Source organism: Humulus lupulus, chromosome X (assembly GCF_963169125.1).
Source record: "Humulus lupulus chromosome X, drHumLupu1.1, whole genome shotgun sequence".
Lineage (NCBI taxonomy): Eukaryota > Viridiplantae > Streptophyta > Magnoliopsida > Rosales > Cannabaceae > Humulus > Humulus lupulus.
In genome coordinates this window covers 15,611,558-15,638,467 of record NC_084802.1, presented here as the reverse complement: position 1 = coordinate 15,638,467, position 26,910 = coordinate 15,611,558, and the positions used below count along the sequence as shown (strand labels likewise).

Here is a 26,910-nt window from a genome sequence, read left to right as displayed (position 1 = left end):
TCGACCCCAAAATAGAAGAAAGGGCTGACCTCGAACCTTTAGAAGAGCTCGAGGAGGTCAAGCTTGATGAAGTAGATGTTACAAAGGTGGTGAAGGTGGGTAAGAACCTTTCTGAAAAGGCAAGATAACATATAATTTGCTTCTTGAAAGAAAACCAGGATGTGTTCGCATGGTCACACTCTGACATGGTGGATATCAGTCCGAATGTCATAAGCCATGCACTTAACATTGACAAAAGCTTCCCCTCGAAGCAACAAAAGTGAAGACTCCTAGACGATGATAGAAATGAGGCACTCAAGGAGGAGGTCGACAGGTTAAAGGCAAATCAATTCATACGAGATGCCTTTTATCCTGATTGGATTGCAAATCCAGTGTTGGTCCCGAAACCCAACAACAAATGGCAAACCTGTATTGACTACTCAGACCTTAACAAGGCATGCCCTAAAGACTGTTTCCCCTTACCTCGAATAGATTGGCTTGTAGATGCTGCTGCAGATCATGGCATCATGTCATTCATTGACGCTTATTCTGGATATAACCAGATCGCAATGTATGCACCAGATCAGGAGCATACGAGCTTCATAACCAATAAAGGGTTGTACTGCTACAATTTTATGTCTTTCAGGCTCAAAAATGCTGGGGCCACGTACCAAAGGCTCGTGAACAAGATGTTTGCCGAGCAAATTGGAAATAACATGGAAGTTTATGTTGATGATATGTTAGTTAAATTGAAACATAATGATAACCATGTCGATGATCTCGCAAAATGCTTTACTGTACTTCGAAAGTACAACATGAAACTTAACCCAAAAAAGTGCTCGTTCAGAGTGTCTTCGGGAAATTTCCTGGGGTTTATAGTAAATGCAGGAGGGATAGAGGTTAATACAGACAAGATTAAGGTGTTGATAGATATGCCCTCACCTTGGAAGCACAAGGACGTCCAGAGCTTAACTGGACGGATGACAGCATTGAGTAGGTTTATCTCGAAATCTACAGACCGTTGTCTTCCCTTCTTCAACCTTTTGAGAGGGGGAAAATTTTTTGAGTGGTCAGAGGAGTGCGAACTCACGTTTCAGAACCTTAAGAAGCACCTCGCCGAACCACCAATCTTGTCGAAACCTATCACGAGAGAGGTTTTGTATTTATACCTCGCGACAACCGAACACGCCATTACTGCGGTGCTCATCCAAGAAGAGAAAAAGGTACAAAAGCCCGTGTACTATGTCAACAAAAGGTTACTGGGGGCAGAATCGAGATACCCGTTAATGGAAAAACTAGCTCTTAGCATGATACAATCATCTCAAAAGCTCCGACCGTACTTCCAAGCACATCATATTCACGTGCCAACTAACTAGCCACTACGACAAGTTTTCTCCAAACCAGAGGCATCCGAAAGATTGTTAAAGTGGGATATCAAACTCAGACAATTTGAGATCACATACCACCCGAGAACGACCATCAAGGGACAGGCCCTGGCGGATTTCATTGTCGAGTGTACTGGAATGTCAAATGATGAAGTTGTAACCCCATCCCACGAGCTGTGGAAACTTTATGTCGACGGATCCTCAAACAAAAACGGATCGGGGACAGGCATTATACTGATTACCCCAGTAGGAAATTGATTTCACTTCGCCTTAAGGTTCAACTTTAAAGCGTCGAATAACGCGGTTGAATACGAAGCTTTACTAGCAGGACTTTGAATAGCCAAGGAACTCAAACCAAAGGCTATACACTGCTATAGCGACTCACAGCTGGTGCTCAACCAAGTTTTGGGGAAATATGAGGCTCGGGGGATAAGAATGGCCGTGTACCTAGAGAAAGAAAAAACTGCGCTCGGATAGTTTGAATTATATGCTATAAAGCAAGTCCCCCGAGAACAAAATTCAAATGCAGACTACAACCAGCGAGGCCAAAACATTGAACGTGGTCCCGGTACAGTTTCTATCAACCCCGAGTATCAGCGAGCCTGACGAAGAGGACGTATCCATGATCGATTCTCAACCGACTTGGATGACCCCAATAATTGATTACCTCAAAACTGGAAGTCTCCCAGCAGAACGGAATGAGGCTCAAAAGCTGATGTATCAGATCCCGAGGTACACTATTGTGGAAGGAAGGTTGTATCGAAGAGGGTATTCAATGCCATTACTTCGATGTGTAAATCCACCCGAGGCGAAGAAAATTTTGGCAGAAATTCATGAAGGATTTTGTGGAGATCACATTGGGGGGCGTAGTCTATCCAAAAAGGTGATAAGATAGGGGTATTTATAGCCCACAGTCAAGGCAGACGCGTTCGAGTATGTCAAACAATGTGATAAATGCTAGTAGTTTACTTCAATTCCGCGAGCTCCACCTACCGAGCTTACCATGTTTACCTCCCCATGGCCATTTGCAGTGTGGGGAATCGACCTTTTAGGCTCGTTGCCAACTGGAAAAGGTGGAGTAAGGTACGTCGTGGTTGTGGTCGATCATTTCAAGAAATGGACTGAGGCTGAACCCCTGGCCACTATTACCTCAAAATTTGTTTTAGGCTTTGTGGTAAAAGAATATCATTTGCCGACATGGCATGCCCAGAAAGATAGTATCAGACAACGGTACCCAGTTCGACTGTGACCTGTTTACCCATTTCTGCAAAAAAAAGGGATAATAAAAAGCTTCTCCTCCGCCGCCCATCCCCAATCAAATGGCCAGGTCAAAGCAGTCAACAAAGCCCTAAAAAGCTCCATAAAGAAAAGGTTAGAAGAGCCTAAGGGAAGGTGGCATAAAGAGTTACCTCAGGTTTTGTGGGTTTATCGAACCACAACTCGAACTTCAACAGGGCATACTCCCTTCTCCCTAGCATATGGGTGCGAGGCCATGTTTCCGATTGAAGTCGAAATACCTACAATACGGATCCATGCGTACAATCAGGCTTCGAACCAATCCCAGCTCGAAGAAAGTATATACCTCATTGAAGAAAGAGGAGATGAAGCTCAATTGAAAAATGCTGCATACCAGCAGCGAGCTACTAGGTATTTCAATAGGAGGGTTCGAGATGAAATTTGGATTGGGAGACCTAGTCCTACGGCATGTGTTTTTGGCTACACGAGACCCATCTGCTGGGGTACTCGGACCTAACTGGGAAGGACCCTACTAGATCGAGTCTATCATTCAGCCTGGGGTGTATAAATTTGCAAGATTGAACAGAGAGTTGGTTCCGCGAGCTTGGAATGGTGAACATCTACGACCTTATTATCAATAATATAGGAAGGGTGTTTATGTTGTAACCAAGCTTGTTTATTTTTTAGACTTTTGTTAATACAATGTTAAATTCTGCTCAAAAGTTGTTTTCTTTATTAAATGTTGTATTTTTTGCAAACTCTCTTAATTCAATGACCTATGGCCACACTCATAGGATATTAAGGGGGCATCAGTGGTATACAATCATACCATAAGTTTGAAAAAATAAATAACATAGAATAAAGATGGTCTGGACATAACCAGGCTAAAAATTATAAGTGTATGGATTAATAACCAAACACGTGAGCTAAGATGGTCTGGACATAAGCAGGATAAAAATTATAAGTGTATGGATTAATAACCAAACAGGTGAGCTAAGATGGTCTGGACATAACCAGACTAAAAATTATAAGTGTATGGATTAATAACCAAACACGTGAGCTAAGATTGTCTGGACATAACCAGATTATAAAAATTATAAGTATATGGATTACAAACCAAACATGCGAGCTAAGATGGTCTGGACATAACCAGGCTAAAAGCTATAAGTGTATGGATTAATAACCAAACAAGCGAGCTAAGATGGTCTGGACATAACCAGGCTAAAAATTATAAGTGTATGGATTAATAACCAAACACGCGAGCTAAGATGGTCTGGACATAACCAGGCTAAAAATTATAAGTGTATGGATTAATAACCAAACATGCGAGCTAAGATTGTCTAGGCATAACCAGATTGTAAAAATTAAAAGTGTATGGATTACAAACCAGACACGAGCTAAACAAGTTTGGAACAAACTAGCTAAAACTAATCGACAGAAAGAGAAAGTTGGAGTGTAAATAAACCAACTACGAATGTTGATTCTGAGGCGGGAAAATTTTGCAAAAATAAGTTTCGACCTCACAACCTCGAGAACCAGCTCGAGGATGAGAAAAAGTGACTAGAAAAGCAAGATATAACTAAACTACTAAGATTACATACCATATAAGTGCTTTCGAGTACCTGGTAAAAGTAAGGTTCGACCTTGACAATAACGAGGTCGGACATGTATATATCGAGTAAACTGTGCATGAATGCATTGAAACTCAAGCTTAAATCCAACAAATGTGTTTGTATGAATAAACAAACATAAAAGCAAGCCTTTAGTATAACATGCTTGAAATATTTCAACCCGAAAATGTAAAGCAAAAATATTAAAGCAAAAGATGAATGTAAAATCGAATGCATGAAGGTTTTCGAGCAAGAGAATCGTGTGCATAAAGATTAAAATTATTATCTAAATAATAATGAAATAGCTCTAAAGAAAGCTATGTATTGTCTTTGCCCCAAGGGCATATATATAAAATGAGTTACAAAAAATAATGGGACACAGCCCATGATCCCACACTTATGGAGCCGGCACCTTTTCCCTAGCCGTTCCTGATGCTCCCGCGGTCTCCCCAGCCGTTCCCGATGCTCCCGCGGTCTCTTCAGCCTTGAGCCTGGCGTCTTCCTCATCAAGGCGAGCTTGCCATCTATCGATGAACTTGGCCTCCAAGGTGTCTAGGAAGGTTGTTCACCCAAATCCGATACATCACCATATCAACGGCATGATCCTTCTTAGCCTTGAACTCCTCCAAAAGGCGAGCCTTCTCACCTTCGAAGATATCGAAAGTGGCTACCTTTTCTTCCTCAAACTTGGTGTTCTGTTCTCGGAGGGCCTTAAGCTCGGAATTCTTGTTCTCGACCTCTTTCATGGTCATTGTCAGCGTCGCCTCGAGCTTTGACATATTCCGGAGGGCTATGTCCCGAGACGCTATCTCCTGCTGGGCAACCTTGAGCTCATCTGCCAGCCTCAGCTGGGCATCCCTAGACTCTTGGGCCAATGCCTTGCTCCTGGGTTACCTCATTATTCAGCATGAAGTTATGCTGAATAAAGGAATCAAAGGTCTGCATGAAAAAATAAAACTAAGTCAGTGGAGGCAATATTCGAATTAACAGAGCATAGGGTTAAAGGAAAAGTGGCTTACCGAGATGATGAGCTCGCCGCCTTTGTCGAAAATGGAGTTAGCATCACTACATGAGGTCAGAAATTCCCATTAGGGAGTAGCGAAGCTACTTAGGCTTTGACCAGCTTGGGTTAGGACCTCGGACCCTAGGTTTACACCCTACGGCCCAATCGTGTTATTGACCACGAACTTGGGCACATGGGGTGAGACCGTGAAGAAGCACTCCCTTGTGGGAGTCAGTCTTGGTCGTGGGGCAGGAGATGGTGGAAGGGGCTGGACTTTAAGAGGAGGCGTGGGCAGAGAGGCCTCGACAAGTCCCTTGACCTCGGGGTCTGCAGTAGCAACTTGGCTCGGGCCTTGGGAGTCTGGGGCTGGAGGAGTCACCTCGGCTCTTTTTGGGATCTTTGAGGGGTGACCCCCTCTCTGTGACGCCCTCTGGAGCTTACTCGCCTTCGCCCCCATAGGACGGTTCAATATGTTATCCAAGTCGGAATCCATGTCACATCCAGATACACAATTTAAACGTTTGTGATCGAGCCTAAACTACAAAAAGAAGCAAGACTCAGGTCAAAAGAAACCTAACTGGTACTCTCTACCGAGCTTGTCCTCGTCAACCAAGAAATTCCCCTATCTTCAGAGGATGCTGGGGGAGTCCATTCTCTATATGTAGGAGACAACCTCGAAAGGTCTCTATAAATGTTGGTCCCGTATTGAACGGCGACCCCATCCCAAACCTCGTTTAAACTATGCATGGTTTAGTACTGACCTAACCAGCTATCAAATATCTGTACCCTTTCATCTACCCACACTACAACAAAAGCCTTTTTTAACAACACATGAGCATAAGATTAATTGAAAAGTATTATAATAGATATGAAAAATGCAGTAACGTAAAAGCACTCAAAAATAAAAAAGCGGCAAAGAAAAAATAAAGGGCGCTAAGTGAAATATAAGTATTTTTTTTAATCTATTGTCTTGTCTTGCTACCTCTCCCATCATCTTTTCATTTCCTCCAACTGTCCCCTCTCCTTTTCCTCAAACCTTAGTTGAAAAATTTAGTAAAGAATTTACCTTTCTCTCTCACTACAAATCGTCCTCTCCCTCTCCATCTCTATCCCTCTTAATCTCTCTATTTTTCTTTGTTGCCAACCATAAGCAAGAACAAGTGCCCTACCAGCTATTATGTTCTTCTTCTCTGTGCATCTCTCAAAATCTCATCTATGGTTTTTAGTTTTTAGTTTCATATTAATAAATATATATATTTGTTGAAATACATATGTTTATTGTTTGTACTATATTCATTTATATATAAATATATATTATATTGTTGTTGGAAAGGAAGGGAAGATGACAGATTTTTATGAATATATATTTATATATATACTCCACTTTTTCTTGCTTGCTTTTATTTAATATATTAAACTTATAAACTCATATAAATTAGAGGAGTGACAAAGAGATAGAGAGAAATCTATATTCTTTCTTCTATTGTTTGATTGTTAGAGAGCTTGGTTTGGCTAATTTTACTATTAAATCTCAATATCTTTACTTTTTTTTTCTTTCTATAATAGCTTTATTTGATAAGAATAAATATGTATGTTTTAATCAACTAAAAATTGGCATTCTTTTTCTTATTATTTCCTATTTCAGTGTAGAAATATTAGGATATCGTTGCTCATTTGCTTCAAGAATCATAAATGTATAGGTATGGTATTTACATAGTTGAAGTATTTTTTTTGTTCGTCCCTCTAAAAATCATAAGATATGTGTATTGATATGAGATAAAACACTATAAAGATTAATAAATAATTAATGTTTTCTAAATTACCAATTTTCACACATATATTTCTAATAATGAGCATTTTTTTGTTTGTAGTGTTTTCATGGTTCTATTCTATATTTGCTTTATTCTTTTGAGTGTTATATAATATATAGCATTGTATTGATGTAACACAGAAGTTTAAGATATATATAATTTATAATTATTATGACTAGCTTCTTACTTCTCAATTTGATTGCTCTAATTTTTTTTATCTTCTATAATTGAGGTTACAAGGAATATGAAGTTGGGTTTGATAGTTCATTATTTAAAATGATGCTTATGCTCAAACCATCTTGAATGATCAACCACTTGCTATGATGAAATGTTGCAGAAGACATAACTGTCATAATGGATAGAGTAAAAAAGGTCATTGACTATGGCGAGGCTCGATCTAACAAGGTTTTTAAATCACATAAAGAAATCAAAGAAGTCAGTTGAAAGTAAGGTCAGGTAATATACTTATTTTGCATATTAAAAAAAAATACTTTATTTTTATTTTTACTTCACACAAATGAATCAATATAGAAGCTCGGGAGAGTAGTATATTAAGCATTATAATTCTTTTCTTTAGCCATATGTAATTTTGGTCTTTCTCTTGTGACATATGGTCCTGTTCTATTCTTTTATTATAAGTGTGGATAAAACTTTTGTGTCCAATTTTTCAAAAGATGATTGTTTACTATTATTGTTTATGCACTCTAGAATTTTGAAAGAATGTCTAAATAACAAAATACTTAATGGACTTGTGTTATTTATTATATGAGTGATAGGTTAATTAATATTTGCAATATTTATATACTTTTGCATATATAGATTCTATATATATATGTGTGTTTTGTGATATAATTTTTGTTTTTTACCCTGTTTTCCATCTTGTGTTTGGATTAAGCCTATTCGAACATATTCAGAAAATTCAAATAAAAGAAATCAATCCTATGAGAAAGTACAATAGTTATTGTTGGGTATGTTAAAATGTTTTTATGGTATTAAATTCTCTTACTTAATTGATTTTTTGATGCTCTGTTATTAGGCTATTGCAATTTTAAGGGTTGACTTTTAGAGAGGTCTATTCATTGAACTATGCTTAAGTATTTCTCTAAATATTTATATAATTTTTATTATTTAATAGATGTCTCTACTAAATTATAGAGGTGCGTGATTAAGAAAAGTGAGTGAAGAAGTTGAAGTTGAAAAGTGAGTGGAGAGAGAAAAAAGTGTCACCAAGCAAGAGAAGAAAGAAAGTAGTAGAGTAATGGGAGGGAAGGATTGACTATGTTTCTTCATGTTTGTAAATCTTTGTACTGAAAGTTTTAAGTTTTAATTATTTTATTTTTATTTATTTTGACCAAAGAATAAGTATATCTTCTATTTGTTCGACTAGAACCTCAAAAACCATGAAGTTGAATTGGAGATTTGCACCTTGTATGCACCTTATTTATTATGGACACTCTTAAGTTTTTCTTCATCTTCCACTCTCATCTCAGGTTTTATTTTTCTTTGATGTTTTTCTTATCTATATATTCATTATGGTATCAGCTTCTTATTCTTTTTTCATTGGAACAATTTCCTTCTCTATTTTCTTTGTGAATAATCACGTTAGGTATTTATTTAATTATTGAATAAAATATATTTATGCCTTAACTTTTAAAACAAACAACGAGACCTCTCTCTCATTTCTCGATTGGACATGTATTTTTTCTCTCATTTTTCAACTTAAGTTCTATATTCTTCTCATCTCTTTTTATTTTCATTAATTTTAAGCTTTTTTATGCTTTTTTTGTCAGTATCAAAACATTTATCTATCTCATTTTATGTTTGAGTCCAAAATTCGAGCTTCTCTCCGTCATTTATTTTTTAATTTTATTGGGAAAACTCAACCTTTCTCATGTTTTTCCTCTCTCACATTTGGATCTTAATAGGAGTTGCTGGAGAGTGAATTTTAAAATTTTCTATTGAATTCTTGGAAAATCTAGTTCTAAGCTGCTTTAAATAGTTTCAAGGTTGTCTTTGGATATTATTTAACCCTATGTGTTACTTCTCTTTCTCTTCTGTTGAGAAATTCTGGCTCCTTTGTTTTTAAAGAGAATGTTATTTCATTCTTAAAGAGTTTTGGGTGAGAGAATTATCTGCATTTAAATTGTTGTTTTGATTTTTCTATTGAATGAACTTTCTAAATAATTGATTTCTTACTATTAATTAATCAAGCTTTGTGTGCATTCAGTAGAGAAAAATAGTACTTGTGAAACAATTATTGATTTAGATCATTTAAAAATTAATAGCCTATATGCTCAATTTTGTTGGTAAATCTACATTTTTATGTTGGAATCAAGCCATGTGTGCTCTTCAAACCAAATCAACAAACAAAATATGTGAAATCGTAGTTTCAATTATCATTTTTATTTTTTGAGAAACAATGGAGCAAACAAAGCATTCTAATGTCTAACTGCATATTTTCTTCTCTTTATAAACACTGCCCTGTTTTTCCTATAGCATATTCTAAAACATAATAAGTATCCTTCTATAATGTGCATGTCAATATAATAGTTGATGAATCAGAAAGAGCAATTACACTACCCTAACAAGTTTAGAAAACCCACATATATCCTTCAATGGATGTACTAAAATATGGACATGAAGATTACTAAAATAGATTTTTAATATTAAACATAAAGCGAATACAATAGGCAACACTGGTTGTCTAGTATATCATCAATGTTGCTTAGTTTATTCTTTATAAGAGGGATTTGATTTCCGTGTTCAATTAAATTGGGTCATTGACTTGTTTGAGTTTTGTAATATATTATAAAGTTTGATAGAAATTTTTCTTTTTCTGGTAAAGAGAAGTCAGAGAGAATTTCCATTGCTTTTGTATTCACATTTGTAATTGTCCTTGGCTTTGTTGAGAAGTGTGAATTTGGACTGAGTAATTGCAAAATCTATTAGTGCCTAATTTGCTAGTTTGGTTTTCCTGATCATTTGCTACTACACTTGTAAATGTATAATTTTCAATTGTTATATTAGATTAGGTGTTGTGTCATATTTTGAAAATATACAATTCATCTTATCCTAACCATGACAAGTGTTTCTTATTTGTATTTTACTTTAGATTTTGGTAGATTTTAATTCTGTATATATTTTGATTTTGATTTTTCATGTTAAATTCAATTCTAGATTTTGTGCAAAATAAATTTTAGCAAATTAATTATTTTTGATATATTATTCGCGTCAATTCTCAACTGTCTAAAAGTCTTTTAGTATTAGTTGAGAAGTGACGCAAAATAGCTTCATTCATGTTAGTGACACACTAATGTGAAATGGTCTTACATGTCCGTGTGCAACTGACACAATTGCATCATTAGATTTCGCGTCAATTTTACTACTAACACGAAATGAGTTTTTTCTAGTAGTGTAAAGTATTTTCCATAATTTTTGTAGCAATTATAGAATTATTTCAATGTTTCTATGAAAATTATATTTATTATTTATACTTATTTCAAAATAATTATTTAAAAATCATTTATAAAAATTATTTTTTGAAAAAAATAATGTAATTTTCAGTCATTATGGATATTATAATCTTCATGCCAACTATTTAAACTCTTAAACTCTGAATGTGTATACTTGTCTTCTGAATGCTCAAAGGAAAGGAAATGAAATTCTTCCGTCTCTAAGATACGTGTCTCTTTTGTCCCATTATTTAAATTTTAGTAAATCTCAATGTTTAGATACGAAAAATATACATGTGAGAAAGGAAATTTAAGTATATATTTAATTTAGTAGAAAATTTTCATTGAATGGGATGGAAGGAAAAAAAAAAGAGCCAATTAGTTGCGTGGATAAGCACATCAAAGCTTTATGAAACCTATGGAAAGGCCACAAAGTTGGCCATATAATTATAAGTAGGGTAGTGGGTAAAGTATTTGTTCTTTTATAAGTATATCATATTTAATTCTCTTATATATATATATTTTAAAACAAAAGTCTCAAACCTTAAATAATTGGTGCATACTTTCCACAAACCGTCATCCATCTATTAAAATAGGGACTAAATGTAAATATTTGAGACTATTGCCGCTAAAAAAAAGATCGGTGACTTAAATACTTCAATTTCGAAAGAATGGGGACTTTAGCCGCCAATTTTCATATATTTTTTTTTTCAAGAAGTTCAAATACTCTATAATTAACATATAAAAAAAAAATTCTTAAATTTTTAAGGAGTTATTGACTACCCTAGACAAGTTATGGTTCTGCACGGTATAATCTTATATTATTATTTTTAATTACAAAATTAAAACAAAATATTTTTTTATGTTACACCCAGATTTCGAGCCTTGAGACTTGTGATCTCGAAAGCTGGATTCGTCAGGTGTGAGCTCGCAATATCTAGAATACGTGTTCGCAACCTAGGTGCCGAACCTTCAAAGCAGGTGGCAACCTCGAAGTCCTTACAAGCTCGAAAGATAGAATATCAGAGTACGTCCATTGTCGGGTGACCTCGGATCAAGTGGCCCGAGCTTGCATGAGTGTGAGCTCGGGGTAAGGCAGCCTCAATGGTATTTACCCTTTCCAAGTTGATCTTGAGAAAATAATACAACTCGAAAGCCACTTAGAGACCTGGACTGGCACAATGCTGGCGATGTTCATTGCTGGTTTCGAACAGCTTAGTGAGTCACTTGGAGAGACGCAGTCTACATTTATTGTTGTAACTTCCCTATAATATAGGGATATTTATTAGTCAGTTATACGCCCCCTGATCTTCAGGGTACGTTTCCTTGTACATAGGAGTTACAAGCTTTTAAAGCCATTAAATTTATTAATGTAAATGATAACTTCCCATAAACGTGTAGGATAGTATTCTGATACTTCCTCTATAAATAGAGAAGTCCTGTGCCTTTGTAATGGACCAAAATTTTGTGATCTTGAGAGAAACTCTGGAGAATTCATCTTTGAAGAATTTCCAGAAATTCCCTAAGTTCTAATAACAAAAACTCGTGGATTAGGCAGAATTAACTGCTGAACCATGTAAAAAATCCTCCTTGCTTTATTGTATTTTTCTAGCCATAATTTTTTACTGTTTACGTGCTCTACATTTCAAGTTGACGAAAAACGGCGTCAACATTTTATATAATATATCAGTTTTTCTATATTTTCTTTACATCATTTAAATATTATATCTCTAAATATTTTTATTAATTAAAATAATAAAAAAATAAAAACTAATAAATTTGAAGACATAGAGAAAGAAAATTAAATAATTTAAAAAATATAGTTAAAAGATCTCTAAAAATCTATAAATGTAGAGAAGGAAATTTTTAATATAAAAAATATTTAATCATTTCTAACATTTTAAAGTTCCTTTACACATTTTAAAAAAAATATTTATTCAATTTTTTCTCTCTCTCCAAATTTATTATTTTCTATGATTTTAATTAATAAAAATATTTAAATAATGTAAAGAAAACAATAGAGAAACTAATATATGAGGTAATGTAAAAAAATTATTTTATCTTAATTTTGTAATTAAAAAAAGATATTTGCGGCGAAAGTACTTAAATTATTGTGTTTGTGGCACTTAAGTACTCAAGTTATTTTTTTGGTGGCGAAAAGTAAATTTCGTCCATGTTTTGGTGCAGTTTAGTGCAATTGTCTATTTCGTCGTTAAGTCCACCTATATGATGTAAAATTTGTTTATAACTTGGGTATTTTCATCGCAAACATCTTTTAAATTGACCACTTTCGCTGCAAACACCTTTTAAATTAGGTATTTTCGCTGCAAATATCCATTTAATTGAGTACTTTTGCCTACGTTTTACAAACAAATTTAATAGTGAGAACTGACGGTTGTACCAAACTGTAGCAAAATATGGACGGAAGGTACTTTCGTCGCCAAGAAAACAATTTGGGTACTTAAGTGCTACAAACGTAATAACTTGAGTACTTTCGTCGTAAATAACCCTTAAAAAAATAATATGGGACTATACAATAGTAGAATTACCACAACTTGTTTAGGGCAGTCAATAGCCTCTTAAAAAAATCTATGAAATAATTTTTTATATGTTAATTATAGAGTATTTGATTTTCTTGAAGAAAAAAAATATGGAATTGGCAGCTAAATTCCTTGTTCTTTAAAAATTGAAACATTTAAGTCCCTAATTTTTTTTTTCTTTTTTGGCGACAATAGTCTCTAACATTCATATTTAATCCTCATTTTAACAGACGGATAACGGTTTGAGGAAAATGTGTACCAATTATGTAATGTTCGACACTTTTGCCAGCAAAAAAAAAAAAAAAAAAGATAAGAGACTTAAGTACTACACTTGTAAAAGAACATGCAATTTAGCCGCTAATTACCCATATATATAAATATAAACATGAAAAAATGTGGGCTTACCATATATTGACTTTTATAAAATTAAGTGCTATTAATTCTTGGACAACTTAAGTTTGAATGTTAGTTCGTGATGATGAAAGGCAATAACCATCCACACACCTATATATATATAAATATATATATATATATATCGATCAAACAATTGAGATTAGATAGGAATAATCGAGCATTATATTATATATATTAGATATAACTCCTTCACGGATATACGACTTGCCATGTAAATACATATAAAACGATCTTTTACAAAAATTAAAATCAACAAAATCTTTGTTATAAATATTTTGCAAGTAGTTGATTTGTGATGATTTTTCAGCAGATTTGTCACACCTGCAACAAAATTATTATGAGAAAATGTCAATTATATCATAAAGATTAATGTTATGTAGCATTATATAGTGTTTAATACAACTTGATGCTACATCATTATTAAAATTAAAAAATTTAATATTTTACATTAATATAGTGGGAACCAATATTCAAGTTAATTTTGCAATTAGTGCTGGAACCATATAATGTTTCATAGCAATATTTAATAATAAATTTCCATATAACAGAAATGCATTTATTAATTATTACCAAAAAAAATCACTAATATAATATAACTATGCACTTACATTGATACCCTTGCCTTAGAAAAAGGTTGAAATCAATTAACTTGCTGATGAGAAAACTCGGCGAGTAGAGTCATCATGAACCTATTCAATTGGAGAACAATAAGTGAGTTAGGTTTTCTCACCATTACGTACAAAAAGAAGATGTGTTATACGTTGTTCATAGAATTAAAAATGTATATATTTACAACAAAGTATAGGGATGTGAATTTCATGGTGTGGGGGCAATATACGTACCATAGTGAACCAATCTTAATGAGCTGTTTTTAACCATTTTACGTGGTGCATGCAAGGCACAGAGCAGGGATTTTCCACTTAATATTTAAGCAGGTATGGTGGGATTGGTATTGAGTGTGTCGCCTTGATCCTACTCCGATTATATATGTATATGTATATTAATATAAAAATATTTAGAATCTAGAGTTTTCTAAAAAATCAATTACCATTAATATTTTATAAATTTGGACAACTTTTTTAGTTAATTTTTTGGAGTTAGATCATAAACATTTTATTAATAACTGTTATTAAATGTAGATATATGTATGTATATATTGTAGTGCCTTTAGTACTTTTTTTTAGAAGAAAATAATATTGATGTGGTAAATGATATAATATTTCAATTTCATATTATAACTTGTTTATTAGAGTTATTTAATTTTTTTATGTAATATTTATATTATGCGCTTTATAGGATCCATGTAATAATTCTTTAAATTGAGTGATTATGAAAAAATACGTAATGATTCATTGTTTAAGATTTAATATTTACATTTAATTATTTGAGAAAATGATATTTTATGTTTAAGTATATGTTAAAATATTTTGTGTTTGATATATTATATTTAGAGCTAATTTCTTATATCTTATTTGTTATTGGTTATTGTGGGGGTAGTTTCTCTAAATCTCAACTAATTCTGTTAATGAGTTGTTTGGTTCTCAACTATCATAACAACCTCATTAATTTTCAGTCCTTGGTCTATAAAAGGACATGTGAGATTCACTTGTTAGAAGACACAACAAAAACAGAGAAGAGAAAAACGAAGAGAGAAGAACACTACACAGATGAAACAACAGAAAAGCCAGATTAGACGAGAGAGCTCAAGTGTGAAAATCAAGATTGAGTATTGAGAAAATTGTGAGAGCTGAGTTTGGGGAACTGTATTGAGAAGCACAACTGTTGGGAAAGTGCTTGCTCAGGGATTGAGAGGAAAACACCTGTGTGATTAAGTGTTTTAGAGAGTTTGATCCAAGATTGTTCTAAGAAGCTCCATTGAAGTCTTGTACTCATTTCGTTGATTGAATAAAGAAGAGATAGTGGTTCCTAAAATAGGATTAGGTTCAAGATCACATTGATCTTGTTCTGAACCAGTATATATACTTGTGTTGATTTATGCTTTCATATTTTTCATTTTCTAATTGTTTGATAATTAGTCTTACTGATTTGTGTTCTTAGATTCATTTTTGGTTTACCGAGATTCATCTAAGATTCTTGAACTGGGAAATTTATCCTCATTTCCAACAGTTACTTTATATAAATATATTTTTAATTAAAAAATATATATATAAAAATATAATTCTAATAGTTTTGAGGTAATTTTTTAATGAATTTAAAACGAATTTAGGTGTTGAGATATATCTATCTACTCATTAAATTTAGGCAAAAGTGAGTTTTTTTAATATACAAAATGAAAATTCTAAATTGGGGAAATCGATTTTCAAGTAATATTGTTTTTAAGGATTAAATATATATTAACCTAAATTTAATTAAAAATGAATAAAGTATAACCCATTATTTTATAATTGTGTTGATATCTTTATACAAATTTGTATTCAATGTGGGGCACTTTTAATATTTGATGAGTATAATATATTTAATAATGTAATTAACTTATAACAAGGGTGAGTAATAAAAAAATAATAAGATGATTTTCAATAGTCTTGGGTATAATAATATCATCGTGGAATCTGATTGCGTGACCCCTGCTGATTAATCAACTCACATATAGAAGTAGTTATCAAGGATATTGTCTTTGTTTGTAATATCGATCTTTTATTATATTACTTTTCAACATTTGTCCTAAAATGGCTAATAGGGTTCCTTAACAAAACTAGCTTTGTCTATAGAATCACAACATGTTTGGTGGCTGTATTGATTAAAAAAAAATTATACCCTTAACTTAATCACTCCAATCATTCTTAATATATACTTTCAGTTACAAATTTATAAATAAGGTGTTAATTAAAGTTCTAAAAAAATACCTGAATTGGTGGTTTATCGTGGAGTTTAACGGCAGTGTAGGTAGCAGCCCCAACAATGGCCCCAAGAGGTGGAGCCACCATATACATCCATATTCCTCTGTAATTTCCTCTTGCTATTGCTGGCCCTATTGTCCTTACAGGATTCATCGATGCACCCGTTGTTGGCCTGCCATGTCATCTCTCACCATTTTATTATGAATGTTGTTATTTTATATTTTAAGATGTTCAACATCACATAAGTATAAATACTATGATTAATTAGCCATACACCATAATATTTATTAGAATGAAATATGTGAGATCCGATATTAAATTGTATCAATAACAATATGTCACTTCCTTATAATATTTTAGAACACCCTTACCAATATTCTTCTATTATATCACTAACTCAACATATATATTAACAATTTTTTCTCTTTCTAGTTTGAGTTATTTTGATTAATATGTAATATCTACAGAAAAACAAAATAAGAATATAAAGGTATACATATGTATATACAAACCCTGCAAGAAGTACATCCAGTAGAATTGTAGCTCCAATCGCTATACCTGCTAACTCTCCAACCTGTCACAATTTTTAATTGGGAACAAATACATTAAAGAAAAATACAAAATTATATGTATATCAACTATACATTAATTGCATCATATAAACACACACATATAAATATATATATATAGATTATATATATGAGAGTTTCGTAACATTAATCAAAGTACGTACCGCGCAAGTGTCTGTGGCCACAGCAGTGATGATAAACATGAGGAAGAAGGTGAGGATGAACTCAAGCATGAAAACTTGGGCATGGCTGACTCCAGGGCTAGGCACCGTAACTCCACCGGACATGAAGGGATGAAACACAGCCTTGAGAGCGAAAGAGGCTGAAATGGAACCCAAAACCTGGACTGTTATGTAGCCCGGAACATGGGCCCAAGGGAAGTGTCTCAGCGCGGCGAAGGCGATGGTCACCGCTGGGTTTATGTGTGCGCCGGAGATGTGGCCTATGGAGAAGACCACCACCATCACCGCCAGCCCTGCGCAGGCCGCGTTGCCCATCAATGTTTCCACTCCATTGTACTTTTCGTTTAAGATTGGCCCTCCGGTGGCCGAGAACACCAATATGAAGGTCCCTACAAACTCAGCTCCAAGCTGCATATATACATTATGTCTGTCAGGTTAATTATAAAAAAAATATATATGTATAAAATGACTGAAAAAACTATTTTTCCAAACACCTATATAAACTGTTCGTATGGATTGATAGAGAATAATAATGCATATAATGGATCATATGTATGTATATGTGTATAGATTATTTTAGTTTACCTTTCGGGCAAGAGAGACATTGGAATCGGTACTGAGTGACCTTAGGCAATTAATAATTCCTGACATTTCAAGACTAGTCATATGGATCATATACCTTTTTCTTTTATATATATATGAAGATACACAATATTATCACGTAAATATGTCTTTAATTATAAATAGACCTAAAGGAAAGCACACTATAATGCTTCTAATTGTTATGTTCTTAAATTAATAAAGAAAGTCAAATATGTGACTATCACGGTCCGTGTAGGCGGTACCATAAGATAAGTACATTTTTTTCAATCAATATATATATATATAAGTTTTCTATATAAGAAGCAACCATTAAGATAACTTTATATAATTATTATAATATATATTTATACATTCTAATTAGCAGTTTATATATATATTTATACTAATTTACTTAAAAAGAATTTTATTGGTTATAGTCAGCTTCTCGTAGTCACACAAAGTCTGGATGTATCATGCTGGAATATTCAGCTATAAAATCTGTTGACCGCTACAATTAATTACCGAAATAATATATTAGTTAGATTTCAATATTTTTTGGGTTTATACTATTTTGGTGTTTTGACAAATTACTTTTTGGACCATATGTTTTGTGAAATTGTTAAAATAGAACCATAAACTCAATTTTGATAAAGAAAAAATTGAATATAACAACACAGTTTTGAAGCAGAATCATTTTATTTTTGTTCTGAATTGTTAGTTTGGTAAATTATTTGTGATTTTAGTTGAGAAAATATTGAACAAAATCAGGTTTAGAGTTCTATTTTAACCATTTTACAAAACATAGGGTCCAAAAAGTAATTTGTCAAAACACAGGGTCCAAACAGGTAATGAAAAAAAACACAGGTTCCAAAAAAGTATAAACCCATATTTTTTTTTAAAAATAGGATAATTATGTAACTTAAGATTAAGGAAACATGGCAACTTGAAATTCTGATGATCATGGTCATAAATTTATATATCTATATATATATATATATATATATCTTTCAATATAATAAATGTGTTGTACGCCCTGGTTTTCCCACGGGCTGATTAGCAGGTCGAGCATCGGACTAATCATGGTTAGTCCGTAAATTTCCCCAGGCCGGGGCTCCTGTTTTCGAGGTCGTACTCTATTAGCTCGAGGTATCCTCAAGGACTCGCCAAGGTTGCCCAAGACTGGGGGAAGGAGTCTGAAGGCCAAAGGTCGGGTCAGGGGAGCAGCTCGTGGTACGAGCTGCTCATGGATCTCTGACCCTTTGTAAAGTCAACACACGCAAGATAAACGTGCCTATATCTGACATCACGTGTCCGATATCTCCCTGACTTCTCGGACACGCAGTAGGAACGTGCGTATTCAGACACCCACGGCTGGGTTGGGCCGTGCGGCCCATTATCTCCTTACTTATCGATTTGACCATAGTTATGTGTCAGATTTAGGAATTAATCATGAATGTCACAGAGTTGATATGACAAATAAGAAGGTCACGGGATGACCTCCTTACCAACTTCCAGGTGCCTTCTCCTATAAATATGGAGACCCTGGGAGTTGATAAAGGTTGGAAAAAATAGTCTCTGAAGAGATATATACTTTGTAACTAAATACCCAGAATATATCAATTATATTGACTAGTGGAGTAGAAGGATTTTAACCTTTGAACCACTTAAAAACGTGTCTTGAGTCACCAAGTTCATCCTCTAAGATTTCATATCTGTGACGGTTCTACTTTCAGCACTAATCCCTTTCTCTCCTTCTCTTAATTACCTGTTGGCGAAAAACCGCGTCAACATGTGTAAATAACGAAAATTCTTGGTTTTAACGGTTTTTTATTTTTGTTAATGTTAACTTTAGTAGAATATTCTTATATTTAACATAATATTTTTATATTTAACGGTAGTTTGTAAACACTTAAATTTAAATAAAATAAAATAAATAATTAAAAAAATTAAAATATGATATTTTTGATATACTTTACAATAATAATTATTTAAAAATAATAAATAATTAAAAAACGGTAGTTTGTAAACACTTAAACTTAAATAAAATAAAATAAATAATTAAAAAAATTAAAATAAGATTATTTTTGAGATATTTTACAATAATAATTATTTAAAAATAATAAATAATTAAACAAATTAAAATATGATATCTTTTAGATATTTTACAATGATAATTATTTAAAATAATAAAATCATACGTTTTATAACTTAAATAAAATCACTTATTATAATAATATGATATTAAACATATAATATAATCTACTGTGAATTAACAACAAATCTTTTTAATTTTTTTAAACTAGCAAGAAACTTAAATTTAAAATCTACGTATAATATTTAATATTACATTAAACATATAATATATAATCGCTTGTTGTCACTCCCAAATTCAAAAACTAGAACAAACATAAACTTAAACAAAAATAAATAAATAAATTATTTAATTAAAATAAGATATTTATTTGAAATTTATATGACATTAATATAAATTTAATAAAAATAATTAATAAATTCTATAAATAAAACTAAGCAAACGTGCATATTATGCACATTGCTTGTATCTAGTATATATATCTTCTATATAATAAGTGTATAGATAACGAAAATTCTTAGTTTTAATGATTTGTTTTGTTAACTTTAACATTGTTATACCCAAAAATTGGAGAATGCATCCTAGGAGGCTAAGGAGAATGCATCTAGGAGAGTGCCTCCTAGGAGAGCTAAGGGGAGTGGTCCTAGGAGACTCCAAGGAGGATGTGGTCCTAGGAGACCCCAAGGAGGGTGTGGTCCTAGGAGACCCCAAGGGTGTGTAGGAGGCAAGCCTCCCAAGGTTTTCTAAGTGTTGGCTCGAACGTGTCCAAGGTAAATAGCTAAGGAGGAGGAGTCTCATGCAAGAGAATGGAGACTTAGACTTTCATAAGGAAAGTCTATACAATGTTCGATCGGACATGTTTGGGAGATGCTAAAGAAGGTTGCCTCAATGTTGTCCAAGGTGAGGTTGCCTCAATGTTGTCCAAGGTGAGGTTCCCTCAATATTGTCCAAGGTGAGGTTCCCTCAATATTGTCCAAGGTGAGGTTCCCTCAATGTTGTTCAAGGTGAGGTGCCAAGGAGGTTGCCTCGGACCACCTTAGTCCGAGGAGAAGCCAAGGAGATTGGTTCAAGGAGGAACATGGCATGCTAGAGGAGAGTGCATGTTAGAGGAGAGAAGTGCATCTCTTACCACCATGCACGTTCAACCTACCACCATGCACGTTCAACCAGCCCTTGCATGGGTAGCGAGTAGGAGGTGGACCAACTAGCTAGAGGAGACTAAGTCAGATACAACTTCAACAACATGCGCGGGAATCTCTCATTCTTCCCACAAATGGGGAGTTTGTTACATTTTGAATGTTGAATGTTTATTTGTAATATAAATATAATAAATATAGTAAAATATCCCTATTATAAGGGGATATCAGTTGAGGATCCCATCTCTATAAATAGAGAGCTTATGAGATGAGAGAGGGTCCCTTCTGCTTATTCTTTCTAGAGAGATAAAATTGGGTCTGTCTATTCTAGAGAGAGAAAGTGCTGAAATTAGAGAGAATTCTTGTATTTTCACAATTTATACTGAAGAAACTCAGTTGGCATAGTCCATCTGATCTTGAGTATAGATTTATAAATCACAACTCTAAGTGGATTAGGCTATTACCGACAATCGGGGCTGAACCACTATAAAAATTCTGTGTTATTTACTTTTCTTGTTTATACCGTCTGTTGTCGTTTACATTCTCTTGAAGGTTCGTCGTATTTGACGTTCTCACGTCGTTGGCTAAAAACGCAGTCAACATTTTGGTGCTTTCATTGAGAGCCTGAAGAGAAGAACAGACGGTCCCTGAAGCAAGATGGCGCCTAAGAACACCACTGCTGCTTCCAAGAGGACGAACTCCTCTAAAGAACCTGCTAGATCTGAAGGTCCTTGCCCACAATATCATGAGAATGAACCTAGGGTCATGCTTGAGGATGTGACTCCAGGAGTTGAAGAGCTCCAAGAGACCATGGGGGCCTTCCAGGAGGAGATGGCACGATTCCACGCTAGGCAAGAGGCGTTTGCTGAAGAGATGGCCAGGCAGAGAGCTGCCTTAGAGCAGCAAAAACGCGATATGGAGGCCAGAAGTGAGGAGCTCAGACAACAACAGGAGGAGGTCAACCAGAAACATCGTGAAGCAGCGCTTGCTTTGGAGGCTGCTACCAAGTTGGCCCAGGCCAATGCCCAAGCTACAGCACGAGGGGCAACCACTCCAGGAGCAAGGACCACAGAAGCTGGTGGTAGGAGTAATGATAGACCAAGGAGGGGTGGTAATAACCCACCTAGTGAGGGAGATGGAGTTCGATCGCACACTACCTCAACCCAAGGGGAGCACTCTAGAACCCCCTCCAGAAGTCACCGATCGGGCAGTAAAAAGACTCCACCTGGGCAGGAGCAAAATAAAGCTCCTAGAGAGAAGAGGACCTCTCAGTTCAAAGATGGGCATGGTGGGGATGAGGCTAATAGTCATCCAACCAGCCAATCCAAGGAAAAGGAGGGCCACAACCCACAAGGAGGAGAACACTGCCCAGAGCGTGCCAAGAAGCCTCCATTGCACCCCGACCAGCGGCGTAGCAGGAGAGATGAAGTCCCACGTAGTAAGCCCACTGGGAAATCGAAGAGTACGGTGTTTGATCGGGTAGGAGAGCATGCTTCTCAGAAGGATCTGAGGGACTTTATCACCAACAAGAGGAGGACCGTCCCGGTCGAAGGGAAAAATCTGGACCGTCCTACCAGTCAAGTAGAAATACTTGACGGTGGCGTGCCAGATGGTAATGCCCGACCAGGCGGTCAAAACCTTGGAACCTCATCAGTTGCACCAGCTATCCAAGCCCAGCTTGACATGCTAGCAGCTGCAATGCAAGGTTTGTCAAAGCGACCTTCCGAGATAGATCTGATAGACTACCGGAGTGGCAGCCCGTTCTCTGCTCGAATAAGAGCAGCCCAACCACCAGCAAAGTACAAAGCACCGGTACTACCAATTTATACCGAAAGGGCAGACCCGATAAGACATGTTGGGAAGTTTGAGGACCAGATGGAACTACTCGGGGTGAGTGATGACTATCGGTGTAGAGTCTTCCCCACCACCTTGACGGACAATGCCCAAGAGTGGTATTGGAGGTTTAAACCAAACTCCATTACCTCTTGGGAGTCATTCAGGAAGGAGTTTTGTAGACAATTTAGCACTGCCCGGACTCCACCAGTTTATGCCAACGACTTGGCAGATATCAAACAAAGAAAAGATGAGTCTCTAAAGAGCTATATACAGAGGTTCATGAGAGAAGCCAATAGAGCAACTGCTGTAGGAGACGAAGGGAAGATGGTTGCTATATCTGCTGGGATAATTTATCGGAGTCCTCTATGGGACAGCATCCATCGCCATCCAATTTCAACACTTCAACAATTTCTTGACCGGGCGGAAAAATATATGAATTTGGATGATGCAATAGAGAAAGGGGAGAATGGCATAAACAACCCAAGCAGACCAAGTGACTCTCCTAGTGATGGTGGAAAGAAACGTAGAAGTAATGGGTCTGACCACCATGAAGAAAAGAAGGCAAAGGTGGATTCAAGTGAGAAGCCAACCAAGTATGAGCCTCAATTCACCAACTACACCACTCTCTCAACCAGTAGAGCAGAGATATATCTTGCTAGTCAAGAGGAGGTTCCTTACAAGAAGCCTCCACCCATCAGGAGAGAGATGAGGAAGAGAGACATGAACAAGTATTGTCGCTTCCATGAAGATTATGGTCACGACACAAATGAATGCAACCACCTCAAGGACGAGATAGAATTTCTTCTCCGGTCGGGCAAGTTGAAGAAGTACCGAGCAGAGACACCCCAAGGAGAAGGAGGTAGAAGCAACTCCGGATTCAAGCGACAAAAATCTCCACCCTTGCAGCCTGGACCCGTGGACTTCACCGTAGACACTATATGTGGAGGTCCACCCTTAGCTGAGGAGAGCAACGAAGCAAGAGGAGGAGTATACTGAGGAGGAGTGCTAGGAGCAGGAATCGTTGGAGTGGCGTGCACATAGAGCGTCGAAGGAGATATTATTTTTAAATACCGCTTTCAGAGTGGTAGCTTGGTTTCGAGTTTTTTAGACTTGTTATTTAAGTTTGGTGTATGAACTGGTTATTTGCTAACCAGTCATTTTATTTTGAACAATTTTGGTTGTTTAAGACTCGTTGTTAGACATGTTTTGTCATTTTTAATTTACGAGTAATAAAAGAGACTACGCGCAGCGTGGTCGATTCTTGCTACAAATATGCATGTGTGTTAATTATCCGAGCAGTGTTCAACTGGTCGATATGTTCAAGCAGTGTTCAACTGCTTGAGTATTTTCCATATATTCTATGTGTTTCACGAGTAGTTAACTGCTCGAACAGATTCAGTCAGGTAGCAAGTGACTAAGGATCTTTCAACCTCCAACCACCTGGGGGGCACATGGGGTATGTAGGTATATAACTTAACACAGGCAATAAGAGCACGAGGTAATATATCTGTTTTTAGGCTGACTTGTAAATTTTCGAAGTCCAAAAAGGCCATTAAGCTAACTTGCTTGGCAAAGCTTAAGTAACTTGGAATTTTTTAAAAATCTCAAGTTAGGAGCAGATATTCGTGTGACCATAAACATCATGCTCATAAAATGTTAGAGCAACAAGAGTGTGAGAAAGTATACTTAGCATGGACTTATGAAATGTCTAAAATTTCTAAGTTAGAAAACTAAGTACTCATGCGAAAATGTAAGGCATACACCAGAGTGACTTTACTTTTCACAAAAAACTTATAACTTTTTAAGTCTAAAGAAGACTTAGAATGTTTTAAGTTAACAAGGAGAAGTAAAGTCTAAATGCCAACAGCTACAAGTTTAGCTCACCAGGTGCAAAGTTTTCTTGCTCAGGAGAGTAGATACAACTTCCCTGGTAGGCTAAGCATGTATCACCAATCGACTTCCCTGGAGTGAATCAAGCAAATACGTGCAAAATAAATGCTACATGGTGAAAATTTTTCCTTGGGAGGAGAAGTCAAGTTTTCACCAAGATTTATTGAGAAAAATCAATCTCTCAAAATAATTTTGGGAGGCTCGAACAAAGGTGCTTCGATGGTCTTTCTTAAAAGGTCCTAAGAGTGCCTAAAGGTGAAATGTTTGGAAAAATTATAGCATGGAGTATACCATGTTTGGTCCGAAAGGTGTGTCTAAGGAGAAGCGTCCAAATGATGATGCTGCCTATGTCCGATCGGATGTGCATGCTTAGAAGGCTGGCTACTGTTCCATGCATTGCATTGCATTGCATTCATGTTAACACGGCTTATGCCTGTTTGTCCATGCTCACGATCAATACAGGTGCTTAAAGTGTTTGAAAAATTTGGTGTCCAAGCATACTTTGAGATGGCCGATCGGATGCATGTTGATCCAAGGAGCATCTCACCTACATCCAAGGATCTAGGCTAGAAATATTGGTGCCTAAGGTGCTACATCCGACCAAGAGGAAACAAGAAGTATCCAGTCGGACCTAGGTCTTTGGCACCATAAGAAAAGAAGTGTCCGGTCGGACAAGAAGTGTGCCTAAGGTGCTACATTCGACCAAGAGATAGACTTGGATCTTGGCCAAAGAGAGGCCACGAAGTGACCGATCAGACCTTAGTTGGAGGAGCCAAAAGCTTGGCTCGGGCCATGTCCGAGGAGAAGCCAAGACATTGGCTTGGACCTTGGTTCAAGGAAAGGCCGTGAGAACCATGTTGCATATCTCCGATCGAACCATGTTGAATATCTCCGATCGGACTATGTCCGAGGAGAGTCATGCATGTGTGCCAAGGAATTGGCTCGGACTTAAGCTTGGTGAGCTCCAAAATGCTTGGCTCGGACCTTAACTTGAGGAGTCCCTAAATGGAAAGCTCCGATCGGACAAGTTCGAGAGAAGCTCACCCATGTGTGCCAAGGGTCCGATCGGACCTTGCTTGAAAGAGATAGGCTCGGACCACATTGGTCCGAGGAGAAGGGTGTCATGTCCGATCGGACATGCCATGGGAGAGGTGCCTTGGACCATTTTGGTCCGAGGAGATGGCAAGAAAAAGATGGCTCGGACCACGCCAAAGGACTTAGATTTTGGCCGAGGTCACGCAATGTCCGATCGGACATGGATGGAGGATCCTAGTGCTTGGCTCGGACCTATCCGAGGTGAGCTTCAAGGAGATTAGTTCAGATCACATGGTCCAAGGAGAAGCCACAAAGAGTCCGATCGGACCTTAGTTTGGGCTTCCAAAAATTTGTAGCTGGGACATGACCGAGGAGAGCCAAAGCGGATGCCATAAGTGTTCAGGTAGGCCCGTGTGCGTCTAAGTGTTGGTGTCCGAACAACTAGGCTGCATCCGATCGGAGATGGTGGGCTGTTGTTAAGGCTTGAGGCATGCATTTCTTTGAACGAGGCGAGTGATCACTTCCGATCGGGCATTGAAAACTTTAGGCAATTGTGTAGTCCAATCGGACCACACTTACCTATCTTTGCATTGAAATGCCCGACTTGGCAGCAGACTTTGAACCCCCTTAAACTCCCATGCCCGATCGGACATCCTGGGGGAATTCACGCTGGGCTCGCGTGAAGGAAGGCTGGACGTTTCCTTGGTCAAGCTTTGCCCGATCGAACCATGTCATGAAAGCTCCGATCGGACCATGTCCGAGGAGGCCATGCATGTGTTCCAAAATGGTTGGCTCGGAGCAAGTCAGAGGAGAAGTCCCATACAAGCCAAAAGATGGAGTTAGTTTTGGGCCAAAAGTGCATTGTCCGATCGGACATGGTTGAAGATGCCAAGAAGAGTGTCCAGGTCCGATCGGATCACATCCAAGGAGACCATGTTTTGCATGGTGCAAGCCGAGCATGTCCAAGGAGCCTAATGCATGTGTCCGATCGAACAATCTTGTTCAAGGGCCCTAGTCCTAGCATCCGATCGGATCACGAAATTCTAATCCTAGCGCAACCAAATCGAGGATATTCAACAACCTGCCTCTATACTATGATGTTTTTGCAACATATACAAAGGGAGCTTATATTTTCATTACATCAAGAAAATAGAGTTTGAAGAAATCACAAGGAAAGTTCAAGACAAGTTCTGTCATGGGAGTTTACGTGAAAGTTATCAACCGGATAGGAGCTTTGGATGACCTCGAGAACATTTTGCTAGAAGAAAAGTTTATCATACGAGTGAAATCGTATAATAAA

At 36.2% G+C, this 26,910-nt stretch overlaps 1 protein-coding gene across 1 annotated transcript; it reads right to left on the bottom strand.

Moving 5' to 3' along the window:
- Window positions 1–4,734: 4,734 nt before the first annotated feature.
- On the bottom strand, window positions 4,735–17,705 carry LOC133805558 (probable aquaporin NIP5-1). Its single transcript, XM_062243739.1, has 6 exons — window positions 17,625–17,705; window positions 17,022–17,447; window positions 16,801–16,862; window positions 16,295–16,460; window positions 15,037–15,089; window positions 4,735–5,095 (listed from the first exon to the last, which is right to left on the bottom strand). Exons 1-6 carry the CDS (start codon window positions 17,703–17,705, stop codon window positions 4,735–4,737), a joined length of 1,149 nt encoding a protein of 382 aa, XP_062099723.1.
- Window positions 17,706–26,910: the final 9,205 nt, after the last annotated feature.

Coding starts and splice junctions, on each gene's coding strand:
- LOC133805558 (XM_062243739.1), bottom strand. CDS start 17,705: ATGACTAGTCTTGAAATGTCAGGAATTATTAATTGCCTAAGGTCACTC. Junction 17,448..17,624: donor ATGTCTCTCTTGCCCGAAAG/GTAAACTAAAAT, acceptor GTATATATGCAG/CTTGGAGCTGAGTTTGTAGG. Junction 5,096..15,036: donor TTTGTTGTGTCTTCTAACAA/GTGAATCTCACA, acceptor GAGGTAACCCAG/GAGCAAGGCATTGGCCCAAG.